Below are 22,780 nucleotides of genomic sequence, written 5' to 3' on the forward strand. Positions count from 1 at the left end.
AGATCTCTCGCACAGCAAACCATTGTGTATTGAAAACAGAGTGCCATGGACTAACTAGCATCGACATCGCTAGTACTACTTTACTACTAGTGCTGCTTTCTTCAAGATATTGAGTGTCCCTCCTCTAGCCCAAGAATTAAACTTGCAATATGATTTAAATAGGGAATCTTATGCTTTCGGCAGCTGAAGATCATAATCCTTATTCTCAAGGTCCAAATTATTAAAAGCATGAGGCCATTCTTGATCAAAGACATTTTGGTTAGAAAGTAGGTTTCGCCGACCAAAACTTTAATCAGGCTCAATATTATGCTTTTGATGGCTGATCATCATAACCATTATTTTCAGGGTTCCAATATTAAAAACACGAGGGCTTTGTTCATCCAAGAGACTTAATGGAAAGTAGGTCTGTCCACAAAAAGTATCATCTCTCTCATGGCAACCATCCAATAAAAACTACTTTAAGCTTAGTGGAATGGACATTGAACAGGGGAATCCCATATTTCTTGGTGCATGCAGTAGTATAAGAGGTCACGCAACTTGTACTTCAGCCCATCTAGTTGCAAATAAAAAATTAAAAAAAACTACTTGATTCTTCTTAAGACCTTCGAGGTTGTAAAAAGGTTTTGACGACGCCAAGCTTTGCTAGCAATCAGAGAAGAGATGGAGGAGGTCAATAAGCTTAAGAATCATTTCATTTCAGCAAACCAACTACAATGCATTACTTTTGGATAACAAATAATCAGAATATAAGATGGTATGCAATCATCATCTGAAGGTGATCGACACACTAACGTAGTCCTACGAATTAATCACCACATTCAGTTAATTGGTGTATTTAAACAGAATGGTAATCCTATCAGTCTTGTTTCTATAAGCCATACATGTACCTCCAATTGATGGATCCCCTTGTAGACACTATATATTCCATTGGACCCACCTATCTAACTACAAACAGAGTGATCTTGAGATTGCCCTTACTAATTGTTTATTAAGTAGAATGATCCGATCGAAGAGAAGAAAGATTTTTTTCAACTCGCTCAATTTGAATCTCTCAAAAGAAAACTAGAAGGAGATAAAGGAATCTCGAAAGACTTTAAGTTCTCTTTTCTTTCATTGATTCTTCACAACTCTTAAACTGAGGTACATAGCATCTATTTATAATACTAGCGATGTCCCTCTTCACAATTTGGATTGAGTTCTTCTCCTACTTCAAATAAGATGAAATATCCTAAAATAAATGATTAGTAAAAATATTCTAAAAAAACTAAAATTTTTGAGGAGGTAGATCTCGACTTCTACATCAACTTTGTCCGATGTCACTTCATCTGATTCTTTTCGGATAGAGAGTTACGCCCAGTCAAAATCTTATCTAAAAAGAAAACTTTTGGTTTGACCTGTCCATTTCGGGACCTAAATGATGGAATTTTGGCCCAATTCAACCTTCTAGAGATTGGGCCAAAGTTTTAGATCTCGAAAAAATACCTATTTTTTTTTAAAAAAAAGATCATTTCAATCGGGCATCGTATGACCAAATTATGGCTTTCTGAAGTTTAACATGCAACTCGCCTTTCCGATATGATGGATCTTGCTCCTGAACCCTTTCCAGCCCTACTTGTAATGGTCAAAGTATTTCTCTTCAAAGGCGCCTTTTGTGGGGCAAAACCGTGCGTTGGGAAGAGACTATGAAACCCCCTTCAAAGCGGACAATATCTCTGAGGAGAAGCAGTCGCCTCCGCTGTCTGAGACCGGTGGGGACGAGGTCTGAGGGCGGTAAATCCTCCCGTAGCGCTGGACGCGCGGGCCGAAAGCCGATCTCCCTTGACCTCATCAATGGTGCTTTCGTTGAGAGCCTTTGACCCCGGCACTGACCCCTCCACTGAGGGGGCTATGTTGTGGAAATAAAGGGTCCGAACTTAGTCCCACATCGACTAGATAGCGGAGATGTCTGTTCCTTAAATGGAGGGGGGCTACTCCTTTCTCTTCAGAGGCGCCTTTTGTGGGGCAAAACCGTGTGTTGGGAAGAGACTATGAAACCCCCTTCAAAGTGGACAATACTTCTGAAGAGAAGCAGTCGCCTCTGTTGTCTGATAGCGATGGGGACGAGGTCGGAGGGCGGCAGATCCCCCGTAGTGCTAGATGCGCGGGCCGGAGACCGATCTCTCTTGACCTCATCACGCATCGATTTTAATAATCCTCTTGAATATTTATACTGGCCAAAGTATTCCACATCTAGTCTAGTGATCCTCCTTAATGCTCGTACGTAGTGGCCAAAATATTCTGCATTGAGTTTGGTGATTTTTCTGAATACTCGTAGTGGTCAAAGTAGTCCACATCGAGTTCAGTAATTCTCTTGAAACATAGAATATAAGGAGCATATACATAGATATTATGCTATTCGACTGTTACAGTCATATACTTTCTGTAGTCTAAAGAGTTAAGTGTTGAGATTCCTTAACTTTCTGTAGTCAAATACTTCCTTTTAACTTAAAAAAAAAAAGGAGGTTCTTCCTTTTACTAGCAACCAAGAGTATTTTATGCTTCACTTTACTTGGTCTCAGAATGATAAAGTTGAATCATACTTAGTAATCCGGGAGTTCCCATGGTTCACTTTACATGAGTATCACCCTAGAGTATGGTTTCCTTGAATCAACCAGGGGCAATTCTATGCTGTACTTTTACTCTTTTACATGACTAAAAAGGCATCTTTAAACATGTTGCCGCTATACCCATTTCCAAGTGCAAGAAAATATAAAGAAACAACCTTATGGTATGGGCCTATAGTGGGAAAAGTTTGAATGGGGTGTTTAGGTATTGGTCCTTAGCTAGTTAAGATACCAATTGAAAAAAGAAACCTTAAAACTCCTGGAAGATCATATTGTCCAATCTTTTTCTCCTTTCCACTTGACATTTTATTACTCTTATTATAGTTGTGGGAATAGTAACTCAAGGGAAACTTTCTTCGATGATAAATAGACTAGAGAATAGAATGGAGGTGCCAATCTTGCCTTCTCTTCCAAGACTTCCATTGTTTTGTTCTCTCTCTCTCTCTCTCTCTCTCTCTCTCTCTCTCTCTCTCTCTCTGTGTGTGTGTGTGTGTGTGTTGTCATGGCTGGAAAGAAGCAGTTCTATTCTTGTATTCTTGTTATTGTGCTAATTCTTGCTAATGATTATCTTTCATCAGAGGGAAGGCATTTGAAGGAAGAGAAGTTTAAATCTAGGGGATGTAGAGAGTGCCCAGAGCGAGGCGACAGCAAAATCGAAAGAAGGACAAGCAGCATGGTATCAAACACCATTGAAGGGCACGATAACCGTGTCCTCATGGTGGCCATGGATGCTCGACCCACGGCAGGCGACAGCAATATCGAAAGAGGGACAAGCAGCATGACATCAAAGACCATTGAAGGGCACGATGCCCGTGTCCTTACGGCGGCCATAGATTCCCGACCCACGGCACCCGGGCACAGCCCTGGCGTAGGTCATAGTATTAATAGCAGAGGCGGTGACAAGAACTAGTAGAATAAGCATCATCAGGAGGTCACGTAAGCCTCCTCTGCATGCATGGTGTATATTTCTGTGTCTACATGTATTTGTTTTGTTGCTTGGATTGTGTAAGTACAAAGAATTGTATCTATTTTATGCATCTATTTCTGCAGTATGTAATACATGAATTGTTGGGAGCTTGAATTTGGTGTTTTCTTATAATCACTATCCTAACTCTTGTATGGTTATGTTTCATTACCAAGAAAAGACAGGAAATAAGGTAAAACTAGGCAAGCCAGTAGTGCCTGGGTTGCGTGTGTTTTGGACTAGTTACAAATTTCACAACGATTACAACAAATGAAGTCCTTAGTATTTTGCAGTAATTCCTAGAAATCACACTTTATAATAACTCAGTTAATAATAATAAAGAAGAGAGGAATCAATTGGAGCAAAAGTAATCAAGAAAATGACAGTGGACCATGAACCAAATCATGTGTCTCATATAAGCTATACTTTTTCTCATCTAATAAACTGCAAAGATAGTGATCAGTATTTCATAAGTCTACATTAATTTGCCAGTAAGGTTGTTAAGCTAGTAACTTGAAATATATTCGACACTAGCATATTACACACGTCTCCCTGATTCAATTTTATGAAGAGCAATTTCTTCATGAGCCTACATCAATTTATTCTGAAAAATCACTTTTCGGTGCCCTATTATCTTAAGCTAAGCAACACAAAATTCTCGATCAAATGAATCTATTGTTTCATTTCAAGGTAAAGCTGCTTCCACAATGAATAATTTAAGATTCTCTGTTGCAGAAGTTTGCATTTTCTTTGAACATGTAGATACAGGCACGATGACCATTACTCGTTCCATCAGACGACGGAAAACCATGTCGACAATTTCTTTCCCAGACTCCTGCAATGGTAAGAGAAAAGATCAAGTAGCTAAAGTCCTCAGATGAGCAATTTGGTTTAGCTTACTCCATTAATTAAAGAGTTGGCTGGTGGAATCATGTTGGTTGTCAGCATCACTCAAAACAACGGCAGGATCTTTTATAGCCTGTCGTTTATTCACCCAAAAAAGTAAATGAACATAGTCTATTAGATAGATAAAAAAAATGAACGTACTTTAGCCGCATGAGTTGGTTAATAAATCATTGGCCAGACAAACTTAACTGTCTTGTAATGCATATGAGACTATAATTTTATTTTGTTCGAATAATTTAGAAGTAAGAATGTCATTAAAAAGGTCATTAGCTCTGGTCATGGAACGTCTTTGACTATCCAATCGAGCAACTTTGTATCAAGGTAGATTTTCTCATGCTTCCAACTTCTTCCAACCATTCATGGAGGGTTGGCCAAATAATTTTTTAAAGCCAGGTTGAGTCATTTACCAGATTTTATATAATATCATTGGTGATCTACAATAAATAATCTTGTTACTTGTATTTGATAAAGTAGTGGTGTTGTGCAGTCCAGCCTAGCAGAGCAGAAATAAAGAAAGAAAAGAAAAGAAAAAAAAGGTGGTGCTCATGGTTGTAGTCTTTCTCTGATGATAGAGGAAGTTCCCTGACTCGAGGAGCCGACCAAGCGTGCATGCTAGAATCTATAGGGAACCTTCCTCTAGTTTTCTAATCCTTTTCCTCTTCTTTGGGACTTAAACAAATAGCACCATCTCTCCATGACCATTAAAGGTGGGTGAGGGTGGAAAAATCTTCCTCAAATTATCAAATCAAGGTGCTTTCACGATGCTTCCATGCCTATCACTGCAAATTAGCATTCTTATATCTTTCCTCTCTTCTGAGACGTCAAAGTTCGCCACCACCTTTTACAAGGCAAAGTGGGTGACTGAGGCCCCAGGGTTTAGTTAGGTTTCTTTTAGAATGTGACAAGTGTTGAGTACGGACTTCTGAAAATAAAGAGAGAGGCAAGCTGCCACTCAGCATGAAAAGTATTTGGATGATACTAAATTATACCCTTGCAAGAGGTTAATTATTTTTGTTCTCATGTCTTTTACTTCTATCTCAGCTCTATTTGTCTCTCCCTCTGCACTATAAACAAGTTGATAAGCAGTTAAGATTAGAGGTGCGTCCAACAATAGTGAAATTTAAAGATGCCTTTGGAAGGTCGACATGTGAAAATGCGAAAAACAAGATACTTGTAAGAATGATTTCTTTTCTTTTGTGTTTCTATGAAAGAAAAAAGTTATTTAGTCCATTGTAAGGATGGCCATGAATGGGATTTGCTTAGTTTCTATTATTTTAGTTTTGGTCAAGTCGAAATGTTGATTATTCAATTGTCAGAAAAATATGGCAGACAGAGGTGGATGTTAATTAGGAAAAGGTTGCTATTCCATTAGATTGAACGAGTATAAAGAGCATACAAGTACCCTTGATCAGGGGAATTGGAGACTATAAAATAAATATACAATTGGCTAGACATATTCCTTGATTGAGGGGATTGGAGACAATATGTGATACACAATCAATGTTATTTGGTACCTAGGATAAAATTTTAATTTGCGCTATATTAGCACAATCTATCAAGTTGGTATGTGACCTTTGTCTGGTGCTTTCATGAATATGTCAGCTCTTTGGTGCTTGGCTGGCGCATACTTGGTTTGAATGAGACTATATTTTTTTATATGAATAACATGATAGCCAATTTTGATATGCTTCATTCGTTCGTGATGCACTAGATTAGCTGCAATAAGGCATCTTGATTATTGCAATAAAAAAAACCGATTGTGGATGATTAATGCCCAAATTTGTAATGGATACCAACTCATAAGTAGTAACAGTCATAGATTTGTACTCAGTCTCGATAGATGATTGATACACAATTTGTTGTTTTTAGTGTGCCAAGGGAATAGAAATGTCTCCAAGAAAGATGCAATATATCCGGTGATAGATTGCTAGGTGGGATAGCTTGCTCAATTAGCATCACAATAACCTATGAATTAGAATGATCTGGAAGAAGAAAGAAGAATGCCTTAAGTTGGCCTAACTTTGACGTAGCAAAGAACATGCATGACAGCATCTAGATGAGGGCATATAAGGCTGATTTATGAATTATTTGAGAATGTTGATCGAGTCCACAATATTCAGTCTGGTAATAGTGAGAGAGATGAGACAACCGAAGAGAAGTCAATACTTAGAAGCATCATCTCATAAATCAGCATCTGTCGCATTCAACTTTAGATGGTGCTCCAATTGGAAAAGTAGAGGGTCCAGGACCGAAGTAGCCCATATTATTTAATATTTATAAAGTGTGTTTTCTTTGGCATGAGAAGAGACCTTTCCTTGAACCATCTATTTCTATTCTAAGAAAATATTTGAGTGGCACAAGATCTTTGATGTGAAACCTGGTATTAGAAAAATGACTTGGAGCACATAATAACCTTTAAACCATTGGCGGTTATGATAACATCATCAAAATACACCAAGATGAATATCTTGCTACCTGTAGAGATTTCCATATATCAAGAATTGTCGGCTAGGGATTCATGAAAGACAGCACTGATCATGATACAAGAGAACCTGGCAAGCCATTATGTGAGGCTTATTTTAGAGTTTGGATTCTTTATGATGCAACTTTTTCACGGTAGAGTTTTGTACTACAATAGGTCGTTGTTGTATCATTCATCTTGAAGATAGATGGGTCTCACTTATCTCATGAGATGTTTATACATTTTTCAGTGCTACACGCGGGTAATCAGGAGTTAAAGGAGAGATGCACATCTCTAAGATGGTTTTATAAAACTAAACGCATAATTAAGTTGGCGAACACCCCTTAAATATATATATATATATATATATATATATATATATATATATATATATATATATATATATATATATATATGATGTGGGGTCGGAACCCCGACACCAGCCCGCACACCGGGCGAGCAGGGAAAGCATCCGCGTCCTCCCCGAGGTATTGTCCGCTCTGGGATTGCCGCTTCGGGTCTTGCGGGAGGTCGCCTAGGGCCGTAGCCCAATGACAGTTCCGAGCCCTGACGGCGCGGGGGTCCGCGGAGGTTGCCCCCTACCCTCACGGTTTTGTCCCGCAAAAGGGCCCTCGGTGAGAAGAGGTGTTTTTTTTTTTTTTTTTTTGTGCTAAAACGGGTGCGTCATACAGACCGTGTATGAATACACCCAATAAGATCAAAATACAATATCTCACGGAGTGCCAAAGGCAGCTCCCCCTCCCCTGACCAAAGGGCGTAACCCGAATGGTGGGCCGCATAGGCGGCCACCCAATCAGCCGCCCCATTGGCCTCCCGAAATACATGTATGGCATGGATGGCCCCCCCATCTCTCATCATCCTGACTATGTCGCGGATCAAGGGGTGGTCTGAGCTCTCACCCCTCAACCCCTGCTGAATCCATCCAATAACGGTAGCTGAGTCGCCCTCCAGAATAATCGGGCTGGTCCGCATCATCGCCCGTGCATGTCGAATCCCCGCCCAGGCAGCGCGCAGCTCTGCTCCCGGGACTGATGTAGCGAACAAGTGGCAGCCGCCTGCAGCCACAACCCTGGACTGCGGGTCCCGTATGACAAAACCTGCACCACCACACGAGCCGCCATCCAACACAGACCCATCAAAGTTGACCTTGAGGAAGCACGGGGGTGGGGTGAGAAGAGAAGAGGTGTTTGCACCCCCCATTTAAGGCACAGACCTTTCCGCTGATTACCCGATGTGGGACTAAACTGGGAACCCTATCCCACAACACAGCCCCCCCAGCGGGAAGGTCTGTGCGTGGCCGGGGCCCTTCCTCTAGCGCCATCTGATGTGGGGTCGGAACCCCGACACCAGCCCGCACACCGGGCGAGCAGGGAAAGCATCCGCGTCCTCCCCGAGGTATTGTCCGCTCTGGGATTGCCGCTTCGGGTCTTGCGGGAGGTCGCCCAGGGCCGTAGCCCAATGACAGTCCCGAGCCCTGACGGCGCGGGGGTCCGCGGAGGTTGCCCCCTATCCTCACGGTTTTGTCCCGCAAAAGGGCCCTCGGTAAGAAGAGGTGTTTGCACCCCCCATTTAAGGCACAGATCTTTCCGCTGATTACCCGATGTGGGACTAAACTGGGAATCCCATTCCACAACAATATACAAATAGATTTGTAAGTTTATTGCCAAATAGGATCAGCAAAAGAAAAGCACCGACGAGCTCGACTGTCAAACTTGTGTTGATATTTTGCAATGTGAGCATAACAAAGAAAAACAAAATCTGTTAATAGGTATTAAATGGTTTGCTTTCATAATAACCAATATATAATATGATCCTTTTCTCTCTCTTTTTTCCAACTATTTTTAAAATATAATATAATAATATAATAAATTAAAATAAATGGAAAGTTTCAAAATCAATTTTTTGTTGCATATTAAACAATAAACTATAATAATCGCCGAGCAAAAATTTTCGTCATTTATATGATGTCATTAATATCTTTATTATTAACATTGGGTTTAACCTAATAATGTGATACTGGTTGGTGAAATATGCTTAAAGTCTACTTTTCCAAACGGGACATAAGTAAAAAGAAACTGAAGTTCGGATTTTATAGCGAGCAGTTAGAAAAAAGAAAAATCATTGGGCCGAGGAATGACTTGTCAAACCGTTTGGCACCATAAGCCCATGTAGCAATTTACATATGGAGGGATTGTTCTATTCCATTAAATGCTTTCATGATCATTTTCACTAAATAAAATTTTTAGGCCTACTATTTAAAAAATAGCCCTTCAGTTTTCCGAAAATTGTAGAGACTCCTAGTATCCCATTCACAAGCTCTATTGTCTAAAAGTCCCATTACATTATAGCCAAGCCTTGGAAATTTCCCCCCTCATTAGGTCAAATGCTGGTTTTTCATTAACTCCACCCTTTCCATTTTTATTTTTTCAAATCAAGAAAATGGAGCTTACTAAGATATTAAGCCTCTCTTGATTCTTAAGTACGGGTGTAAAATCAACTCATCATTTTCAGTTTTGTGATCCCTAACTTGAAGTATAGGATAGGATAGGATAAAATGATATCCCATATGTACATTATAATAATTTTAAATTATTGGACATTGGTGTAAAACTATCTTTAGCATACCTTCAGTTAGTTATGCTACTTAAATATGGTAGTCTGAGACAACTTCTCATCTTCCCTATTTTGATAATAACCAAGTTTGGCCTGATGTATTGTCATATTAATTTATGTACAGAATTAACTTTGGTCATGGCACATTTAGTAGACCTTCAAAGCCACCCTTTATTTCATTTATTTTCATTAATTTTATTTCATGTTTCAATAGAATGTGAACATATTGGATGTTAGACTCAATGTATGATTATGCTATCCAACACTTCTTGTAAGAAAAGAGGAAGATATAAAATGCAAAATCCAGATAAAAATACTTGACTATTTTCATCGAGTTACTTGTTTGTGAGATTAAGTGGACAAATCTTTTATTAGACAATAGATCATACTTTTGTCGAACACATTAAAGCGCTAATAACAAGTTATTGCTCATGTGCCAACAATAATATTCCTAAATTGGTGCCTAATTTTATGTTTCGATAAATGTTCCAAAATATCTAGCATTTTATTTATCATTTCAACATTTTCGTGCATCTACTCTTGTCTTGCATGGCTTTTGGTCCTAAAGACACTTGAGTTGACTAATGGCAGTAATTCTATTCTAGTATAAATACGAACTAGAAATTTCTTGTTCATGAGGCATCTCTGGTTAGCCATGACTCTCAATTTTTTTTCCCATCTCTTTTTCTAGAACGTAGAAGATCCAATAGCCTTCCAACTTCCCTTAACTTTTCTCTTGCATGTCTTCCCGTTATTTCTTTCCTTCATCATGAAATGCATCCAACATGCAACATTTCAGCATTAGATAAGTAAAACCAACAATAATGCTGCTTTTTCAAAACGATTTATTTCATAGGTTTTAAAAAATGCTATTCTAATGATACAAATCCTCACTAATTCAGCACATTTTGGAAAAGAAATATTTATAATCATCTCATTATTTCCTTCCTTTGTTTTCCATCTGGTTCTCTAAAACACTCAAATAAAAGAACTTTGAAGTCAACAAAATATTCATTAATGATTAGAATCCATGAAAAATAAGTGTCATAATACTCTAATCCCATTAGCATCTTCCATTATATATATTTTTAATTAATTTATAAGTCGGAAGGCTCGGAACCAGTTGGACGACGCGGGACCCAGGAGAGCTGGACCCTGGAGGAGGCCACGACATCACCGTGGATTACCTCCCCCCACCCCCGCCTCCACAAAAAACCCCGAGGGGCGCCCATCGACGGCCAAGAATGCCTCTACTCTCTCGATCCAGCGGTCCCTATCCCTCCTCGTCTCAAAGCCGCTTCCCTCTCCCATATCCCCCCCGGCCCTCTCCCAATCTTTCCCCTCGCCCGGGTCTTGCCTGTCCGCCCGCGACCACGCTCTCGCCGCCTCTTATCCGGCGACGAATCCCTCCGACGAAGCGGTGGAAACGATGCAGCAGGCGGCTGGCGGCTCTGATTCCCTGCAGCAGCAATGGGTGGCGATGCAGTATCCGCCGCCTGCGGCGGCGATGATGATGCGGCACCAGATGGTGCCGCCGCCGCCTCAGCCGCAGTACGCGCAGCAATTCCTGCCATACCACCCCCCGCCTCCGCCGCAGAACCACCAGCACCAGGCCGGGACGGCGGCAGGCGAAGAGAACAAGACGATCTGGGTAGGGGACCTTCATTACTGGATGGAGGAGAACTACCTCCACAGCTGCTTCGGCCACACCGGCGAGGTTGGTGTTTCCCTTCCTTTCTTTCTCCATATGCCTTTGCTTAGATCTTATTGAAATGTACGCTGTATGAACGCAATAAAGAAAAGAGAATGATTTTTTTCGTATCAATTTGAACAGAAATATAGGATTTCAGAAGAAGGGATCGTAGTTGTTTAAAATCTTTGTAGACACTTTGTTTAAGAATTTGCTTTGAAAATGGCATGTTGAGGGATATAGATCTTCAAAAAAATTGATGAGGGTTTGTTTAATTTGCAAGATTATCGATTCTAGATATTAAAGAAAACATAGATCTTTCTTCATATTTTATGAAAAAAAATGCAAAATGGGAATGTAAAAAGGGGTCCCTTTTAGAAGCCCAATGTCCGAATGTCAAGTTTAGATTGTATAGAACATGACTACAGTATAATTGAAAATTAAACTAGATTTCATATGCTAACTGGCTGTTGTAGTGAAAGATCTGTGGCAAGAAAAATGTGTCTCTGCATTTAATTTGTACTAGAGCTCTTATTACTTCATCAGTTTTGAACCCTTTTCTTCCCTTAGATATGGGCTGGTGGTTGCTCCTTTTTCCTCGTTAAATCTATCTTCTTCCAATTTATTGAAATTAAAATCATGTTTGTAATTGCTTTTTTTTTTTCTATTTTTTTATAAATACTATGTGGTAGTATTCATTAGACTTCTAAAAATGTTTTAAGTTCAAATGTATCCAAGTTGAGCTGAGACTTGTGCACACCACCACTACACCTTCTCGTATCATTCTTAAAATTCATATTAACTAATGCCATTCTTTGTAAACAAGAAAGCTGTCAACTGAGTATTTGAGTTGTGTTAAGATTTATGCATGATATGACCCATGACCTATTTAGTGATATCTAAGTATATACATCCTTTGCTTGCTCTTTAGAAGTCCAATTTGCTTTATAGGGTATTTCCCTTTCAATCCTTCTGTTCTATCCTTTCATCGCATCCTACCATTATCATGCCTCAGTCTCGTTTGGCTTGTTAACTTGTTACAGAATTATGTAGAAGGGTAACATCATTGATAATTCAAGGAAGGGCTGAGGGAATCTAAGCTTCATTCTATTCACTGTTAGATTCTTAAGCCTATTTATCTTGTAGTTAGTACTACATTATTCAACATATTAGTCGATCCTCCTTAGATTCAATTTCTTACTATTTTTATGATACTGATTTTCTCTAAGAAAGTCATGGATGCTGTGTTTGATGCGCCATTGATGTTGCCTTGCTTGGTTGTGGCTTTAAGTCCTCCGCAATCATTTTTTTAATTGGTTAATTAAATCTGTTTAAATTTCATGGTATTATTGTGGTTTTGAGTTTTCAAAAACTCCTGGCTTTTGGGTGCAAATACATGCAATTATGATGGCTTCATGTATTATGAAATGTTTAATGGGACTGTGTTGTGAATAGAGGTTGTTATCCTAAGTACTATATAATGAGATTTGGTCTTGAGGGATGGTGCTTACTTTGATACTTCGAGCACAAAACAATATTTTTATGATTTTAGATTTGAGTAGGCTCAATGCTCTCTTTAGCTTATTGAGAGGCTCTGGAAGTCTGCTTTTCATTATAGTGCCAAGTGCATGTGTATTTAACCTACTTTAGAATGCATCCTTTTGTTCTTTGGTTATACCTGTTCGAAGTCTAAGAAATTTTGAAGCTGTGTAATAATGCAACACATGTACTTTGACTACTTTGTCATGTACTTGCATTGGATAAGCATAGATACACATACCAATATTAATTATTGCTGAATTTTTCTAGATCATAAAATAAGGCCTTGTATTGTGGAAACTAACTCCATGGTTTCACGAATCAAGTCTTGAAGAATTTGATGCATTCCTTTACTTTTTATTACTTTTGTCATCCTAAAATTTGTAAGAAAAAATTAGAAGATATTAGTAAGAAATTGTTCCTAGAACAACTTGCTAAATTCAGAGCTTTGTTGTTATTCACTTCCCTTATACTACATGTCATTTTCCCATGTTTACAATATCAAGTGTCAGTATTCCATATTTCCAATTATGAAAACTTGTTTATCCTATATTCATTACTGCTGCTTTCCTGGCTCTTTGTGGACACACAGTTTTACTAGTTTATGTTGATCATTTAAATTGGTGTTGATATTTTTGTGCAATCCATCACTCACCTCATCTGCTATGGCTTGTACTATGTGTTGATTTCATGAAGTTTACCTTGTTCATTTCTTGCCTTCCCCTTTTGAACATTCTGCAGGTGGTCTCTATTAAAGTTATTCGCAATAAACAAACTGGACAGTCAGAGGGATATGGTTTTGTAGAGTTTTATACACGTGCAGCAGCTGAAAAAGTAATTCAGAGCTTTGTTGGTCATATAATGCCCAACACAGATCAACCTTTTCGGTTAAATTGGGCATCATTTAGCATGGGCGACAGGCGTGCAGATGTTGCTCCTGACCACTCTATATTTGTTGGAGATCTAGCTTCTGATGTTACTGATGCCATGCTGCAAGAAATTTTTGCTAGTAGGTACCCATCTGTAAAAGGGGCAAAAGTTGTTATTGATGCAAATACTGGCCGTTCAAAAGGTTATGGATTTGTAAGATTCAGAAATGATAATGAGAAAACGCTTGCCTTGACTGAAATGAATGGTGTATTCTGCTCTGGTAGGCCCATGCGAATCGGTCCTGCAACCCCCAGAAAGTCATCTGGTATGTTTCAATTGTAATCTAGTTTGTCCAGTCACTTGTACGGGATTTTACCTATCTAGTTTTTAAATGCTTAGAAACATTTTGTTAGTATCAAGTGAAGTGCTCTAATTAGAGAACTAATATAGAACTCTAATTAGATAAGCATTTAGATAACTTGTGTTAGAGTGACACCTGACAGTAAAATGCAACAATATATTCTAAACTTGGTTTTAGTATTCTCTTTTAAATAATGATTCTTTTGGTTTTTTCAACAAAAAATTGCTGACAGAATACACCTGAAGGTCCCCAAACAATATATAGTACTCTAGTATGATGTTCAATCTGTCTTGACAAACTGAATTGTTCTGCTTTCCTTTTTTATCTGTTCATAGTTTTAATTTGCATTTTTTTGATACTTTTCAGTTGAAACTAAAGACTGAAACCACAGAAAACTACGGAAGTAGGATCTCATTTTTGTCTAGTCAAACTGAAGTGAAAATGGCTCAAAAATTGTTTCTACTAATGGTTTATCCAATTATGGAAGAACAACTGTTATGACTTAAAAGATATTTTATGGCCCATAATTTAGTCTCAGGATTGATTTTAGGCTAACAATAGGAGGGGAGAAGCTATGGGAACAGCTTCTGAAAAAATTGATAAGAACTTTGGTTTCTTTCTTCGTCTTCTTCTTCCCTCATCATTATTCTTCTTCTTTGATCCTCTTTCCATAAACAGGCCTGAGAACTTGTCTCCATGACAATGATTTATTCATCTTGGGGGACAGAATATTATTCTGGCGATGTTTTTGTGCACAAGTTCTGAAAATAATTTAGATTTTAATAAGACTTGATGGTTAAGGTCAAGAAATGTTTCTAGGAATTATGGAAAAGAAAATATTTTCCTTGCTCTTCGTTTTCTTGAATGGAAGTTAGATCTCACTTGATCTTTCTGCCCACACTTGTTTCAAGGGAAGCTAATTTCATATAAGATTTGAATCAAGCTAGCATATATTGCTCAGTATGGAGTGCACTCTAAAGTTCGTTTCAATTTTGTTTTTTGGTAAATGGTTTGGGGCTCCAACAGTAGCTGCACTCTTTTCATCGTGCTTTGCCTTCTTTCACCTTCATCTAAACTCTTCTCAAGACCACAGGAACTTCATAGAGTTGCTCCTTGGTTGCATGAACTTTAACCGGACAGTGAAGAATGCACCTTTACGCCCATTGACCCCATATATTTCATGGCATTACTTTGTTTTGAACAGCTGGCTTGACCAAAAATTCTTCTTCTTCTTCTTTTGTTTTGAATGGAGCCTTGACCAAAAATTCTAAATCAATTTATATTAGTTATAGCAAGTTTTGAATCGTTCTTAAAATTTGGTGGATCTGACCGTAATCCATAAAGCTGGATCCCTGGAGGGGGTAAAACTTCTTTGTAAAATTGAGATGAAGGTAAAGTTGTGATGTACAATTTTCTTTTAGGAAATTTAGATGCGTTCTAGATGTGTCTTCTTGAGATGGAGGTAAAATTGTGAAAGAAGAAAGATGCCTTCCTGTTGATTAAACTCTGCTAATAATGTATATTGAAGGTTCAAAGCTAGCAGGCTGTTTCTTGGGCCAATTGGGAGGGAGAGTGAAGGGATTATTGCGAGGGGACAACCACTTCTTAGTTTTGCTTGGCACCATCTTTTGAACCCTAAACCATTGTGAGCATGAGAAAACATGTCAACCTGGAATATTGATTCAAGGAATGGTTAATGTTAGAAATGTTTTAATAAGCAAAATATTTTTAGTTTTTATTCCCTAGATTCTATAATGGAAGGCATTTTCTTGCTACTTATTCATGCATGATGGTATACTTGTCTGTTTATATTGAAGTTGGAGTCGTGGAAGTGGTGGATGTCTTTTTCTTAACTAATATTATCATTCTAGGTGGTTCTGGAAATGGTGTACCTGGACAGTCGCATGGAGATTCAACTAACACAACAGTAAGTAACAAATTTTTCTGCTGCAGCTTTCTGTAGCCTATGGCTGTACCTTTTCCATCATTATTATGATCCTCTTGTAGGTTTTTGTTGGGGGACTTGACACAAATGTCAGTGAAGATGATCTCAGGCAGGTCTTTTCTCAGTATGGTGAAATTGCCTCCGTGAAAATTCCATCTGGAAAACAATGTGGCTTTGTGCAATTTGTCCAGAGGTGCATTTCTAAATGCTTGATTTTATACTGTGATAGTGACGGACTTACCATAGTTACTTTTGTTAGTTGCTCCACTAAACTTGAAGCTTTTATGTGTATTGCACATTATCATGTTTGGCAGAAACAATGCTGAAGAAGCATTGCAGGCGTTGAATGGAACTGTCATTGGGAAGCAGCCTGTTCGTCTTTCATGGGGCCGCAACCCTGCAAACAAACAGGTATAACTAATAGAATTAGAATATTATTTCAATACTGGATCATTCAAACTGTCCTTTCAGCTTAGGTTACATGTCAAGCTATAGACACCTACCTATTGTTAATTTGCTAGAGACTTGGATAATGTTCATCACCCAAATCAAAGTATGGCGTTCTCCGGCAGATAAACATGAGAGAGATCTACTTGCAATTATTTATATTTGAAGGGGGAGAAAAATCATTGTAATGGTTGTCCTGCTAGAAGATGAGCAGAGTAAGCTGAACACCTGATGTTTGGATTGCTCCATGGGGCTTCCAGCCATACCCTTGAAGTTCAGTTGCTACGTTGGTATAATAGACGAGATCAACGATCAGAGGAGACCAATGATTCGATTTAGAAATCTAATCCCCTGTTTTCATATCACTGTTTTTCAAGTAACAAAGGTCACATTGAATCAGATGTTGTGTCTTAGAATGTGGATTATTAGGAAAAGTTAAACTAATGACTCATACCATCCTCTTGCCAGATTCTATAATTACAACTGAACATTCTTGGTTTTGTTATCCTGGTGTTTTATGGAAAGAACATCCTAAAACTTTCTGGCTGAAATATGATAATGAAATTTCAGGCTTGATTGCTGTCATTATTATGTTTTCTAATGTACTTGTTTTGTTGTTGACAGTTAAGAGGTGATCCTAGTAATCTGTGGAATGGTGTTTACTATGGAGCACAGTTCTACAATGGCTATGGGTATGCTGCCCCAGTTCCAGGCCCAACCATGTATGCTGCTCCATATGGGGCTCATTCCTTCAATGGAGACCAACAACAAGTGAGCTGATTTGGGTACAACAGAAACCCACATTTTCTTCGTTGATTTTTGTCATTCTTCCTTTTATAAATTTTGATTGGTTGCTGAAAGATTTTCTTTTTTTTTTTTTAAAAGCCATGTCTGTGTGCTTCCATGTGATATAAGAAAGATGCTTGATATGTACAATCACAACATCAGCTTTTAAAATTAAGTTTTCATTGGTTTTGTGTCAATCCACCAAGGTATTGTTGTTGTCCGCAGGATTTGTGAAGTTTTGGCTGCCCATGTCTGGTACCATTAGGATCCTTAGGCCCCTCTTGATCAACCTGTACATCACCCTTGCTTTATATATGGGCAGAGATTCCCTGTGCTATATATATGTGCAGAGATTTGATTTGTTTCTTAGGTTTCACAGATGGCCAGCATAGATCTAGTAAATAAAAATAAATTAGGGAGTTGTTTGTTAAACATAGAATTGATGTGAAATGGTCGATACTTTTTGCTCAACTTGAGCAAAGTGTCACGGAACAGACAATTGCTGTGAAAGCCGTTACCGTTTCACGTCTAATGTGTCATATGGAACATTGTCAACAGGCAAAACAAAAGTGTCAGTGGAGGATTTCATATTAGACTTAGAACATATACAATTTCTATCACATATCGTCTATAGTATTTGAAGCATATTTTCATGTTCTTCCTTCGATATTTACTGTGATGGCACTGGTTGTAGCCACAACAGTGACTAAGCTCCAGTATCAGTCATGGTATACGGTGTTTCCATGTGTCTCGTCTTTCTCATGTGTATCATCTGCACGATCCTAATCTCTCTTAGGGTGATCCTTGTGACAATTAATATCATCTCTGTTGATCATGATCCTTGATTCTTATCTCTCTCACTATTATGATTCTTGATCCTTTGGGTGATTTCAGATACTGATATCCGTTTTACTGGGAGCAAGCTGCAGATGGAAAAAAAAAATCAAAATTATTAGTAGATATAATTTATGTTTAAGAAGAGAACAAGAAAGAAATTCTTGATCCTTATCTCTCTCCGTATCAGGATCCTTGATCCTTTGGGTGATCTTAGATACTGATGCAGGTGTCATGGGGAGCAACTTCACCCAGTATATTAGGGTTTATAGGGCATTATCGGGAGCACATCTGCAAACAGAAATAGTTAGAATATTATCCTAATTATTGAAAATTTCTTGAAATATTCTTGATTTTCGGTTCTTTGAATTATTCTCTGAGCATGAACAATCCAGAATATTCAATTATTTTATAATTATACATAAATTTTATAATTTATTCATGGATCTGACTAGTTCAAGAAATTTTTATATATTATAAATTAATGATGCTATATATTATTGTCGCTAGAGATGTTTTTTTCTATCATTTATTAATTTCACCTCTTCTAAACTTATTTTTAAGTAAATAATTTTATAAATTTTTTAAAAGACTCACGTTTTTAATTTTGTTATTTTTTCTAATTCTTTGTTATCTGAATTTAATTTGAATCTTTGATGATTTTTTCAGATTCCTTTTCAGATTTTGGATTATTGTATCCAGCCCAATTATTCCCCAACATCAAACTTATCATTGTAGCCGCTGGGAAAATCTATCATTAACTGTCTTTTTTTGAATGCAACTATCATTAACTGTCCTTCACGGATAGATTGCTTTCACATGTACGCAATTCTTATGAAGAAAAGCTCTCAGCACAAAAGCTAAATGAAACCGGTTTAAATAACCTTTACATCCTTTTTTGAAAAAAAACCTTTTCTTTTTGATGACAACACAAAAACCTTTTCCGTCCTTTAACTGAATAACTTTATCCACCACTACTTTAGTGATGTTTAGTTGGTTAAACTCATAAGTTAATTTAACCACCAACCAAATACAAGTAACTTTTTACTAAACAACTAAAGCAACATTATGGCTTTCCAATTTCATTATCACATGTCAATCTCATGCATGCGCCTTAAACAAATCTACCAACCATTGTCTGTCAATTAAGATGGCTTTCCAAATTATAGAAGCTCCATTAGCAAAAGGAGCTCTTAAAACCTATTGGGCAACAACATGGAGCACACCATCAGATGTTTCATTTTTGGTAGTACCAAAGAAACCAACCACCATCTCTTTCAGTCATCTCTTACCAACCACAAGTCCACTTTGTCCTGAAGCCACTGCCCACTTTCCAAAAGTCTTAGGGGGCTTGTATTATTGGATGCAGGTGCAAATCCTCTTATCAATGTCTAATCCAAACCTTTAATGGAGCAAAAGAACATGCACTGCCGAAGCCTAGGATGTCAGCAGATTCTACTCCCTTTGTAGGTTGTAACAATGAATATGACCACCTTAGGCCTTGCAATGCGTTGTTTGTGCAGAGCAATTGAAGGAAATTTAATTTAAATCTAGCTCAAGGTACAACCAAAAATAGTTTCAAATGCCCATTGATGTTGGTGGCAATGCTTAACTGATTAATCCATTCAACTTATTTCAACTCGCTGTAGATAGAGTTAGATTACTTGTTGAATAAAATAGTTAAATTTGAAAATAAATTTGTGATCCATTTAATAAATAGGTCGGTTTCGAGTCGACAAATTTTTGATCTATTTTGTGTCCACTTCGATCTGTATCTTGTTTAATCTAATTTAATTGGCACCCACCCTTATTTATCAGGTAAACCAACACAGGTAAATTTGACACATACCATGCTTGATTCAAGTATAAAAAAAGTTTAATAGGAATATAGCTGTGCCAATGAATGTAGTTATGCTGCATGCTTCCTTTATTTTTTTTTATGGTAATGTGGTGGAAGCCAACTAAATGGTAAACATTGGTCTTCTTTTTTCAAAAATGACCGTCCTGGCGCCTAAATTATTTCAAAAAAAAAAAAAATCCTGGTATCGGAAGAAGAAATAATAATTTATAAGAATCCACATGGTCCCCTTATCCAAACCTTTGAATAAAATTTATTTTTCAGAAAACCTAGATTTGATGTCCCAACTACCTATCGAATCACTGGAGACTGGGCATCACATGGAGAGCACTCTCAGACCGTACGATTGAGACCTCTCGACGTCGTTTCGTTTTACTGTCCTCCCATGTGGGACGATCCGAGGACTTATTTGCATTATTTTGGGGTACAATTTCCCCACCTCTGAGCGTCCTGGAAAAGGAGAAAAATGGACGTCTTTTGGCACATGTATGTGCTTGTCTTCGAGGTGGGCACTGCACGAGGGAGCAGAGTTCCATGCAACAGCTGCTTCTAAAAGCTTTTTCTGAAGATGGCCGCCACCTTGGTTTGGCCGCTAGAAGATAAGTATGGCATTCGTTGAGCAATGTTTTCTTGAAGACAAATATGCTGTGAGCTATGAATCTACTTTTCTTATTCTCCATGTATGGTAATTGTGTTTTGGGGTTCATGGCATTTGACAGTACCCCAGTAGTCACAGCCCTGCTCTCCTTGAAGAAGGTTATATGCTTTCGTTTTGGATGATGTATTTTCAAGTATTTGAATTTGAAATGAATCTTTGTTTTTTCTAAAAGACAATTTACTAAGATATTTGTTGAAATTATTAGTGGGCCAGGGCCGCTCGACCACCCTTGAAGGCCAGTCTGGAAAAGGATCTGAACTTGCATAAAATTAGGCTTTTGGGGGAAAGCCTGTGTCTAAGAATTTACAATCCAGCTGAACTTGCGCGAGCTATAGGTACCAAAAAAAAAAAAGCAAAAGCTTGGCCAATTTTGAGAAATCATGGGCAAGTTTAAGCTTGAACTAGTCTAACAAAGATGCGTAACTTAGGCCAGCTTCAAATTTGTTATGTCATTATATTAGAACAGGTTTGGGCAGTCTCGGCCCGAGTTTAGCCGTTTCCATCCCTAAGACATGCTGAGGTTGAGTTCAAGTCTATGTCCAAACTGACCTAATGAGATGCTCGATGAAGAATAATGCATGAGACGGCATGATACCATGCGTTTAGTTTTTTGGAGAGCAACCTTCCAACTACGTATCCAATACTTGGAAAAAATTCTGTGCATATATTTTACTCTATTCAGAATAATTATGCGCCGGCCACGTCACCATTTGTCGGAAGCATACATTCTCCATTCAAAGTGGTTACTGGCTAAAAGTTTACCTATTGAGTCCTAGCAAGTCAATATGTCAAGTTCTCCAGCAAGATAAATGTTAATACCTTAGAAAATCTAGAAATTGCAGAATGAGGCAGGTTTGGATCTCTCTATTCCAAGGTTGAATCGAAGAGGTCATGTCTCCTTAGAGACACCGGATAAATTGAAAATGTAAAACTCAGCAAACTAGGTCTGGACCATTTCACCGCCCCTACCATTTTTGGCCCAAACCAAATAAAAAAAAAAATCGGCACGTGCCATGCAAGTGCCTCGAGGGAAGGGACTCTCGATCGAAATCTTCTTCCTCCTCCATTACAAATCACTTGACGGAATCCAACTCTAGGTCGTCGGATTTCGATTATGCCAAGCCTATTTAGAGGCCCTCCCCCACTCTTCTCTCATGCTCGCTAGAGAATTGGCCTTGATCGTATCTCGCCGCCGGCGTTTTTCTTGATTCTTCTTTTCGAGTGTCAATCACCTTCTCTCATTTGTTGCGGCTAATTCTCGCTGGAAACTAGGTAAGGACCTGGCCTCCTTTGAGCTACTCTTTCAAGGTTGTTGGGAGCCTCGATTGGGCTGGTGATTGCCGAATTTTTGGTGGAAAATGGCGATACCCTATTTTTCCTATTCTGATAGGTTGGCCCTAATTTTTCTTGATTCTAACTATTTTCGTTGCTAGTGCTCATCACCGGGTCTTTCTCCAATCTCTCGTAGTGGCAAGAGATCATGGCCAAAATTTCAACTATTAGGATACTTGATTTCCAAGGTTAAAGCGGTCGGAACACTTGTCTTGAATGGTTTTGGCACTGCCAACCGCCAATCGCCGCCAGCAGCCTGTTGGCCAGTCGTGGGTCCTTGACCTCGGGCATCACCCACAGCCACCCTTCCTTCTTCTTCCTTGGTTAGAGAGAGAAGCTTCATTTCTCTCTCTTTTATCTCTTTCCCCATTGTTTCTCTCTTTTTTTCTCTACTAAATTCTCTCTTTACTCTCTCTAGAGATGTTGGATTTAGTATGGTTCCTCTCTTCATGATTATGGATCAATCTTGTGAAGGGCCCTAATCCATAATCGGCTGGTGGCATGCTAGCCCTCACCTTGGCTCTTTCCAGACACTGTTAGAATTGGTCACTCGATCTTTACTGAACCACCTTTATTCTAGTTTGAACATGATCATAAGAATTCCGCTTTGATCGAATAGACCGGGGTGTCGGGCACTCCCACTAGGTCAGCCCTATAAGAGTGTTGGACTTAGGGTTTTTATTTCTAAAATAACTATGATAAGTTTTGATGGAAATATAATTGTTAAATACCAGGATCTTAGATGGTTTTTGAAATTGATTAGACTGATACTTTGTATTCACTCGCAAAGTAATGTTTTACTTTTTCTAAATTTATCAGTAATTTACAACATTATTATATTCATGGCTTTTGAGTGGTATTATTCAGGAGTGCATGAATTTGATATATAGTA

General features: G+C 38.4%; 1 protein-coding gene across 1 annotated transcript; it reads left to right on the forward strand.

The window, feature by feature from the left end:
* The first annotated feature begins 10,814 nt into the window (after nucleotides 1-10,814).
* Nucleotides 10,815-17,403, forward strand: LOC103712494 (polyadenylate-binding protein RBP47-like). The gene is made up of 6 exons (XM_008799023.6): nucleotides 10,815-11,285; nucleotides 13,539-13,992; nucleotides 15,900-15,955; nucleotides 16,036-16,166; nucleotides 16,288-16,384; nucleotides 17,045-17,403. The coding sequence occupies exons 1-6, from the start codon at nucleotides 10,998-11,000 to the stop codon at nucleotides 17,198-17,200; spliced, it is 1,182 nt and encodes a 393-aa protein (XP_008797245.4). The 5' UTR covers nucleotides 10,815-10,997; the 3' UTR covers nucleotides 17,201-17,403.
* The last annotated feature ends 5,377 nt before the right edge of the window (nucleotides 17,404-22,780 follow it).

This window comes from Phoenix dactylifera, chromosome 15 (assembly GCF_051530095.1).
Source record: "Phoenix dactylifera cultivar Ajwa chromosome 15, Ajwa_hap1_PhDact_Kaust_v1.1, whole genome shotgun sequence".
NCBI classification, from domain to species: Eukaryota; Viridiplantae; Streptophyta; class Magnoliopsida; order Arecales; family Arecaceae; genus Phoenix; species Phoenix dactylifera.

Coding starts and splice junctions, on each gene's coding strand:
- LOC103712494 (XM_008799023.6), top strand. CDS start 10,998: ATGCAGCAGGCGGCTGGCGGCTCTGATTCCCTGCAGCAGCAATGGGTG. Junction 15,956..16,035: donor GAGATTCAACTAACACAACA/GTAAGTAACAAA, acceptor ATCCTCTTGTAG/GTTTTTGTTGGGGGACTTGA. Junction 16,385..17,044: donor GCAACCCTGCAAACAAACAG/GTATAACTAATA, acceptor TGTTGTTGACAG/TTAAGAGGTGATCCTAGTAA.